We start from the raw sequence: 9,679 nt of genomic DNA on the forward strand, positions 1-9,679 counted from the left end.
ATATAAGAGTAAATGAATTAGTACAATTTATCGATGCTTATAGAAAACGTTTGAATGAAAAAAAATATCTATTAAATATAATCGTAATGTATGATAGAAAATGAACGCTTGCGCGCAACTTGTTTCGTGATATTTGGAGCGACCTCGCGTGTCGCCTCTGGGTTCTTCAATTGTTGTTCCGTGACGCGAGGACGGTTCGATCGTACCGAACCTTTCTGCGATTGATTTTTGCTCGTTCGTTTCAATAGCTTTTTGTATCGTACAAAAATAGGGAAAGAAAAGTCGTCGATTAATAATAATAATAATAATAACAATAATAATAATAATTAGAAAAAAAAATAGAAAAGGAGTTGACAAGTAACGGGTAAAGAACGGAGAACGAGAACAAGAAGAAAAAGAACAAGAGAACGGGAAGTTTTTCTCAACAATTGACACAATAATGTTCGCGTTAATATTTCTTTATTTCGATCTGCGTGAGATATGGCGGTGTTTAAATATATCAAATAACTTGGAAGAGTATTAGCGATATGAAAGCTACGATTTTGTACGAATGGCGTTGGTAGATATGACATTTAGCCGGGTTTTCTCCGGTTTAACATACAAATCATCTTTTGAATCTCCTCTCATAAATATATATATACATATATAATGCATACATACACATACACGATCATACACATACATACACACATACATTGATATATATTCATACATATGTGTGTATATATATATTTAAGGAGACATAATAAGAAGAGGTGAACATCGTATAGAAACTAGAAGAAGAAAAATAAAATAATAATAATAATAATAATAACAATAATAATAATAATAATAATACTAATACTAAACTAAAGTATTATTCCTTGATTAATTCGCATGAAACCGGACGGCTGATTAATGTGTTAGTTGTGATGGGAGTGCCTGCGCGGGGAGCACTTGCGGCAATCATAGCCTTTACTGCGTTTGCCGTTTATCTAAATAGTCTAAGTTGCGATTTCGTCTTTGACGATATTTCGGCGATCAAGGATAATCGAGATTTAAGGCCGCATACACCCCTGAAGAATGTATTTTACAACGATTTCTGGGGAACCCCCATGCACAAGGTGAGATACCACCAGTGAAAGATCATTCAATGGACGCGCACCTGCCCCCCCTCGGCGTCTCTCTCTCTCTCTCTCTCACTCTCTCTTTTCTGTGTGTGTGTGCGTGCGTGTGTTCTCTGTATTGATCCGCAAGCGTCCGTTCATTTCATTGCAATCCAAATGTGTAATTTGGAAAGCAACTTTTCTGAATGATTTTCTTAATTCCTTTTATTTTAGATTATTTTTTCATACCACACAAAATATGTCACGTATGAAATTTAAAAATCATAACTATGACCCATGTTCCATATGAATTATAACATTTTTATGTTTATTGTTGTATAAACTATGTATTCGTTTAATTTCTTTTTTAGGAAGTATTCAAAACAAGAAAGAATTCAAAACAATGGTTATTGTTTTGTTTATGAATATACAGGGTGTCTTGTAATTGGTGCATGCGTTTGATTCAGTTTTAGCTTGACAAATTTTACTATTTTACTTTTGAATATTCCTGAGAGCATTTTTGTGCTTCTTTTAATATGTTTACAAATATTGTCAGTACGATGATATTTCTTGTATCGGTTCTACTTTTATGCTTATTGAACAAGACTTTTAATTTGTAGGGTTGCAAGCTATATCAAGTGCACATATACTCGAGATATTTTCAAATTGATTTTTCTTAAAAACAAAACTTTGTATGAACATATTTTATTTTAAATTTTGACTAAGTTTTTCATGTAGAATTATTCTCTGCTGGCTTGTATCATCGGTTACAGGATACCCTATATATCATGAATATATATTTTTGATTTATTTAATAGTATATTTATTTTTAGGAACAATCACACAAGTCATACAGACCACTTTGCGTTCTCACATTCCGGTGGAATTACCTGATTCACCAGCTTGATCCTATGGGATATCACTTGCTTAATGTCATTCTACATGTTGGAGTGTGTCTATTATACTTCAGGTTTGTTTATAATTTTATTCGATATACTTTAAGGATATATTGTGTATTTAAAAATTATTTATTGCAATATTGTTTTAATATGACATTAATTTTCATTCGCAGAATCTGTTTGATGTTTTTATCCGACTTGGGAAGTCTTGTATCTTCCTTACTGTTCGCTGTACATCCAATACATACAGAAGCTGTAAGTTATATGTCAAATATTAGATATTTTATTCAAATGATAAAGATTTAATCTACTTATTGTTTTCATCAGGTTACAGGAGTGGTTGGAAGAGCTGAAACTCTGTCTTCACTATTTTATCTGGCAGCTTTAATCACATATACTAAGTGTTGCAAAAGTAAAAAATCTACAGGTAAACAAAATATGTTTAATACGAGACAGGGTAATTATATGTGTAGAATATTATACTTCAACGATTTGATTTTTGCAGGATGGAAATCACTGATATTATCTATGTTTTTTGTATTTACTGCTATGTTATGTAAAGAACAAGGAATAACAGCCACAGCTGTGTGTGTCTTATATGAAATTTTTGTTGTACAAAAGGTAAAGTAGAATACATTTGTAGTTACTTTGCTGAAATGGATGGATTCATTAATTACTTTATTATCAGGTTAAGGCATCGGATATTTGTTTAGCAATAAAATATGCATTCGATGGTAAAAAACTATCGCCAACATGGTCCAGCGAAGGTACAAAGCGTTTAACAGCTCTCACTGCTGTTACATTTAGCTTATTGATTTTACGGTTACACGTAATGGGTTCTAAATTACCTGTTTTTACCAGGTAAGCTCAAGTATCTACATCAATTAATGTATTATTGATAAACACGATATTGATCATTATTTCAATATTGCAAAATATGTTCTATAAATTTTGTAGATTTGACAATCCAGCATCGGTTGCCACAACACCTACAAGGCAACTTACGTACAATTATCTCGCAGCAGTTAATTTAAGATTACTTTTTCTTCCAAGTGATTTATGTTGTGATTGGACAATGGGAACGATACCATTGGTAGAAAGCTTTACGGATATTCGTAATCTCGCAACTATAGCCACGCATGGTACCATCTTAGGATTATTGGCGACAGCCACTTTAACGCGAAATAGACAGACATCTGTTATTCTTATAATGGTAACAATTAGAATCATGAAAAATAATAAACATTTTGGTTATAAGCACACACACACACACACACATTTCACGCTAGTTTATTTGATAATTCTATATTTTCAGAGTTTAGCAATGATGATTTTACCATTTTTACCTGCGTCAAATCTTTTCTTCCCTGTTGGATTTGTCATTGCTGAAAGAGTTTTGTATGCTCCTTCGATGGGTTTTTGTATGCTCATTGGATACGGATGGAGTATTTTATCTATGAGAAAGTAATATTCTCTCTTTATAAAAATTCATTAAATTTGTTATAAATAATTTTTAATATCTATATGTCGTTTTTTAGATTTAAAAAACTGACATTATTTCTATTAATAACACTTTTGGCCGCTCATTCAACAAAAACATTTATGAGGAATTACGATTGGTTGGATGAATATTCTATATTCATGTCTGGTTTAAAAGTTAATGATCGGAATGCTAAGTTATTTAATAATGTGGGTCATGCATTGGAAGATCAAGGTCGATTTACAGAAGCTCTTAATTTCTTTAATATGGCTGTACAAGTTCAAGGTGACGATATCGGTGCTCATATTAATGTCGGTCGCACATATAAGCATCTTAAAATGTTTAAGGAAGCAGAAGATGCTTACTTGAAGGTAATAATCCATTTGCATTATATCATTTCTCTTATATTTTGAAATGATTTATTAATTATTTTTAAATGTATTCCTTAGGCAAAATCATTATTACCGAAAGCAAAGCCAGGTGAATCTTATCAAGCACGTATAGCACCTAATCATTTAAATGTCTTTGTCAATCTGGCTAATTTGATAGCCAAAAATGCTACGAGATTAGAAGAGGCTGATTTATTATATCGTCAAGCTATCAGCATGCGTGCTGATTATACTCAAGCCTATATTAATCGTGGCGATGTTTTAATTAAACTTAATCGTACAAAAGAAGCTCAGGAGGTCTATGAACGAGCATTATTTTACGACAGTAATAACCCGGATATTTACTATAACGTAAATACTATCAACTTTTCACAATATGGACCAGATATATTTTATTCTATGTATACTTATAGTTTTATCATGATTTATTTTCATTTTTAGCTTGGAGTTGTCTTCTTGGAGCAAGGAAAAGCGTCGCAAGCTTTAGCCTATCTCGACAAAGCTCTCGAATTTGATCCAGAGCATGAGCAAGCATTATTACATTCAGCAATATTACTTCATGAATTAGGACGTGCTGAATTACGCAAAGTAGCACGAGAAAGACTTTTAAAATTACTGAGAAAAGTAAGTTCGTAATAAAAATATTATTATTTATTATTTCAGAAACTTTTATAAAGAGATACAAAATATTATATCGTATCGAATTTTTATTTAGGATTCGAACAATGAGCGTGTTCATTTTAATCTTGGAATGTTAGCCATGGACGATCACGACAGTGGCAGTGCCGAACGTTGGTTTCGAAATGCTGTAGCTTTGAAAGAAGATTTTCGATCGGCTCTTTTCAATTTGGCTTTATTATTAGCAGACGAGCAACGTCCACTCGAAGCAGTACCGTTTTTAAACCAATTAGTTAGGTTCCATCCGGATCACGTTAAAGGCCTAATTTTATTAGGAGATATTTATATCAATAACATCAAAGACTTGGATGCTGCTGAAAATGTAATAAAACAATTCATTTTATCTATAATACATTTATTATTGAATCGATCATTATTAACAGCATATCATTATAAATATGCTTTTTTTTAGTGTTATCATAGAATATTAAAAATGGATCCAACGAATATTCAAGGATTACATAATTTGTGTGTAGTAATGGTAGAACGTGGTAAATTGGGATTAGCGGCACAATGTTTGGAACGTGCCGCAAGATTGGCTCCTCATCAAGAATATGTGCACAGACATCTTGCTATTGTAAAAGCTCGCATTAATCGTTTGCCACGCGAGCAACGGGATACTGAAATATTCGACGATTCATTCTGGACTAGTAACGGTCAAGACAGAAGTTACAATAATGATTTATCAAACAACCAGTTCTTGGGAAAAACAGATACTATTTTTGCCAATCATGCAATAGTTCACAATCATATAGGAAATAAACCAAGCAATACTGATCCTTTGAAAAATCATATTGTAAATCTCGATGATCCGACTAAATCTGTTCAAGTATTGAATGGCATTTCGGAAAACGCAAGGAATAAAGATAGTAAACAACAACAACAAAAGGTAGTAGAATCAACTAATATTATAGAACCTACTACAAACGAGGTGTTCAATCAGATCATAAGCAGAGACGTCACGGAATTGGATATTGCTCCGAAACTTGAAATAATGAATGCTAATCAATTCAACCTGAATGCATCATTGCTCTCTGGCACCAAGCATACAGGTACCTTACAACAAACGGAAAACAGTACGCTGTCATAGTATAAATGTTAACCCGCCGACTATACAGATATAATACACATGGAGAAGGATTATGATGGTATAGCCATATAGAGCTAACATGTGAATATAAAATAAATACAGAGTATTGTTTTATATGCTGTATAAATAGGATGTTTTATAAAATATATTTAAAAAAAAAGGTGACGTTTACTTATTTCATCACATTTTCTTTTTTATATTCACTTTCTTGGTAGTATTCTATAATATATTTATTGTAGTACATTTATCCTACAAAATAATTATAATTAGAATTTTAAGAATGCTATTAGAATACAACCAAGAAATAAAAATAAGGATAGAATCAATATAATTCAGATACGATGCACCTTAATCCTTATCCTCCTTCCAGCTGACATTTTTCTAAACAGTGCTAATATTGGCAATGTACTCGAATTAAGAATAAAACAAGATGAATCAGTAGGAACTATATGAGTCATGTACGTCGGTATATTCAAACGAATAAGTTTCTAAGGTATATATATATCCTCATTTAAAATACTTGTTATTAATAAACTTGTCTAGATGATCAATATGTGTGTATTAAGTATTACGCATGTTCGTTAATTTCATTTAGATTATTCTCCAAGGAAGATATTCGTTGGACGTTATATATCGAATAATAAAATTTGGTTTGCTTAGTCTAACGCATGATGGCCCTCCTTCTGCGCAATATCGATTGCTTCTGATGCTACCACCGCCTTACGAGGGTGAAACTAGGTCGAAAGCAAGCTATATAGCAGTGAAACATTTTGTTCCTCTTTCGTCTCCTAAATCCCACGATATCCACACACCATTCTATATCTTAAACTCATTCCCTTCTTTACCTTCTTTTCTTTTAGCCCCTTACCCCTTACCACTTACCTCTACACTTATACTTATACCTACACCTACAATTACAAGCCCCCTACCTCTTTTTACCTACCACCATCCTTATTACGAGAATGGTAAAGGCTACACGTTGGCCAAGCCGGATCGACCCCTTCTCTCACTCACTCCTCTTCTTTAGGGGTGGTTCGGTCTGCGCTTGTGTTGAGCCTCGTTTTGAGCTTCGGTGCAAGGGGGGAATCCTTGACATAAATAATCAGTAGTAGAGCACTACGGCGCTGTCCCTGTTACCATGGTGACGATATCGATCGACTCGAGTTCTACGAGTCGAACTGGGCTATACCTTTTCTTCCGCGAGAGCTTTCCTTTTTCGTCCTTTCTTTCTTACTTACTTACTTACTTACTTACTTACTTACTTACTTACATACTTTACTTACTTACTTACTTCCCTTTCTTTTTCTTTCTTCTTTTTCTCTCTCTCTCTCTTTCTATTACTTTCTTAACTCCACCCTTCATCTCTATTTTATTTTCTTCTCTTTCATTGGCCTAATTTTTTTGTTTTTCAACCACTTTTATATATCTCACATTTTCATTTTCACGCTCGATCAAAATTTCAGATAAACTTTTATATTATACTTTATAGTAATGTAATAAAATAAAATAAAAATGTTTGCTATAAAGCGAAGTATAAAGTACAAATGCATAGAAAGAAAATGAAAGATAAAAAATAAAATTGCCTCTAGTTCATTAACGTAAGTATGTATGCAGCAACTCGTAGATAAATACAAAACATAATATATGTAATAAGTTAATGGGATTCTTTTGTTTCTCAGAGCCTACAAGGTCGACGAGTTACGTGTTGAACATCCAAGGGCAGAATGGAGGAAGAAAAGCTTTCCGATAGGTCTGTCTGTAATGGTGTGGTGGCATAACGACGATTAGAAGAATGCTAGCGAGATAAAGTCGAATAAGATATTCTTTACTTTTTTTTTTCTTTTTGTTCTTTTTAATTAACTATCAACAAAGAGTAGGATGTATCTATCATGTGTATAATATTGAACACACATATAATTCAACAATTCTATTATCTATGTGCTTATATGTGTGTGTGTAATATTATTCTATCTATTTTTAAATTGGTCATTCTCTCAGAGACACGTTTATATTAACTAATAATTTGTTTATTAAATTAATATTAAAAACGTAGTTATATTTTTAATGATACAAAATATCTGTAAAAATATTATTAAATGTAGAAGATTTTGTAAAAAAGGCGTGGAAAAAATCGGTTGGGACAAGAAACCTATGCGAATTCGCAAGCTTGCCGTTCGTGACGACGCACGCAGCTCGCGTACGCGTTTCAAGGCTGACACCGCCCCCTCTCAATATATATATATATATATATATCTCTATCTCTCTTTCTCTTTTTCTCTTTCTGGTGCGTGTCTCGGTTCTCTTGGGTCCCCTTCCGACATGGGTATCGTCTATATGCCCCGATCTTCCTCCTCTCTTGCCTCTTCCTCCCCTCTGCCCCCACGACACATCCTATCCTATCGCATGACTCTGCACCGTTACGCAACAAACCGTACAGAAACGCTAGCTTTCGGTGCGCAAGCAAAAGGGGTGGGGATGAACGCTGGAGTACGCAAGTTAAGAACGAATACGCACGCATCGGAATTACGACAGACAGAGAGTAGTATGTATTTTAATTACTATACAAACTATTAATTTCGACATTCTATTCTTACCTATTTGCAATGAGATCTTTTTTCTTTTTTTTAAGCTATTCTTTTGTTTCGTTCGTCGAGCCTACTCTTCTTATGCGTTTAAAAATAATCGTATTGAATTAATATAATTAAGCATTGATAATATAATTTATTTTCTCAATTTGATCTAAGATAGAACCTTGATTCTAATAATGGCAAATTCTTCATTTGCGCGAGTTTAATCATTTTTTCCAGGAAATGTTTCTTTATCCTATTCGCTATTACTACTGCGTATGTCATTAAGCAAATGAAGTATAGTGTCAGAGTTGTGATTCAACATTTATATAGAAAATTTGTTTTGTTATTTCAGTAATGATGAGCTCATAGTGCAATGGGTTAAGCTTTTAACAAGAAAATGAAGAAAAGATACGTTCGCACGCGTGTATGTACGAATATGCAAAACTTCAAAGTTATACTGTTGGTTAGAGAGAGATTTTATTTTGTCGTCAATTTGTTCGAAGACATTTCAACCTTTATCCGATGGTTATTAATATCGTTGATTAAGAAAAAAAAAAGCAAGAAATAATGAACTTGTGATACTTTTTTTCCCGTTTATTCGAACGTTGAAAAAATAAAACGTGGAACGTTGAAAAATCGTTTTAACCGGGATTAAAGAGTTGCTTATTCGTGCATGCGCAACTATGCTCGCACTAAAGCCGCACGCGTTACCGCGTGATCGCGCCCACACACGTAAACGTATGCGTTGCTGCAAAACGACGTCCTTTTTTTTGTACACCGATATGTATGAGAACGTATATGTAGATATATATATATATATGTACGTACATAAGAATATATGTATATATAATGAACGTAAAGACTCTCCGGGTTACATGGGCAACGGTTTTACGTGTGGCGCCATCTTAGATAAAACTAGAACTCAAATGTTCAGTCAATAGGCCATAATTTTATTTCCGTTTCAGACCTTTTTTTCTTCTACCAGATTTATTTTCCTATAATGAAGATATTTAAATCGAACCTTCTTTAATTACATTTATTCAATTCCAATCGAAATCGTTGAAAAATCTGTTTAATTTTGTTTTATTAAAACGAAATGCATAATGTGTCCCTTGACATTGACTTCCTTCGGCGTCCATCTTTTTCTCTCTCTCTCTCACTCTTTCATAACGTAACGTTACACTCGTGATGTAACGGTAACATATACGATTAAATGTCCTTACACGAGTGTACCGTTTTAAGACAGGATATGGATACTTATACTCGTGGAAACCAAAATGGCTGTCTATGTTCCCAATTGTAATTTGTCTTTTCTCTTTTTTATTTTATCTCGAGTGACGAATAGGATGAATGCAATAGTCGACATTTAAAAAAGAAGAAAAAAGAAAAAAAAAGTAACATACGATTAAAACGTCCTTCCACGAACACCATTTTAAGAGTAATTACGAACAAATGAATTCATTAGCTAAAACCAAAATGGCCGACGAT

At 33.2% G+C, this 9,679-nt stretch overlaps 1 protein-coding gene and 2 long non-coding RNA genes across 5 annotated transcripts; all 3 read left to right on the plus strand.

Annotated features, from left to right (window-relative positions):
* Positions 1-98: 98 nt before the first annotated feature.
* LOC122514355 (protein O-mannosyl-transferase Tmtc3-like) lies at positions 99-5,661 on the plus strand. 3 transcript variants are annotated; one of them, XM_043631124.1, is made up of 13 exons: positions 99-559; positions 738-1,103; positions 1,919-2,055; positions 2,158-2,239; positions 2,312-2,605; positions 2,673-2,845; positions 2,942-3,197; positions 3,300-3,448; positions 3,523-3,835; positions 3,914-4,204; positions 4,295-4,477; positions 4,569-4,853; positions 4,944-5,661. In XM_043631124.1, the coding sequence occupies exons 2-13, from the start codon at positions 912-914 to the stop codon at positions 5,619-5,621; spliced, it is 3,033 nt and encodes a 1,010-aa protein (XP_043487059.1). In that variant the 5' UTR covers positions 99-559; positions 738-911; the 3' UTR covers positions 5,622-5,661. The 3 variants fall into 3 exon arrangements, with proteins under 3 accessions (XP_043487059.1, XP_043487060.1, XP_043487061.1); XM_043631125.1 differs by having other exon boundaries at positions 99-544; XM_043631126.1 differs by having other exon boundaries at positions 101-1,103; positions 2,312-2,411; positions 2,490-2,605.
* A 1,249-nt stretch (positions 5,662-6,910) lies between these two features.
* Positions 6,911-7,776, plus strand: LOC122514357. Its single transcript, XR_006303031.1, has 2 exons — positions 6,911-7,219; positions 7,301-7,776. It is a non-coding gene; the product is annotated as an uncharacterized LOC122514357 (long non-coding RNA).
* A 267-nt stretch (positions 7,777-8,043) lies between these two features.
* Positions 8,044-9,124, plus strand: LOC122514358. The gene is made up of 2 exons (XR_006303032.1): positions 8,044-8,163; positions 8,544-9,124. It is a non-coding gene; the product is annotated as an uncharacterized LOC122514358 (long non-coding RNA).
* The last annotated feature ends 555 nt before the right edge of the window (positions 9,125-9,679 follow it).

Source organism: Polistes fuscatus, unplaced genomic scaffold (genome assembly GCF_010416935.1).
Source record: "Polistes fuscatus isolate 324 unplaced genomic scaffold, CU_Pfus_HIC Scaffold14, whole genome shotgun sequence".
NCBI lineage: Eukaryota > Metazoa > Arthropoda > Insecta > Hymenoptera > Vespidae > Polistes > Polistes fuscatus.

Bases quoted from the DNA above. Each gene is read 5' to 3' on its own strand.
- LOC122514355 (XM_043631124.1), top strand. From the start codon at position 912: ATGGGAGTGCCTGCGCGGGGAGCACTTGCGGCAATCATAGCCTTTACT. The intron at 3,449-3,522 runs GTAATATTCTCT...GTCGTTTTTTAG, and splicing joins AGTATTTTATCTATGAGAAA to ATTTAAAAAACTGACATTAT. The intron at 4,205-4,294 runs GTAAATACTATC...TTTCATTTTTAG, and splicing joins ACCCGGATATTTACTATAAC to CTTGGAGTTGTCTTCTTGGA.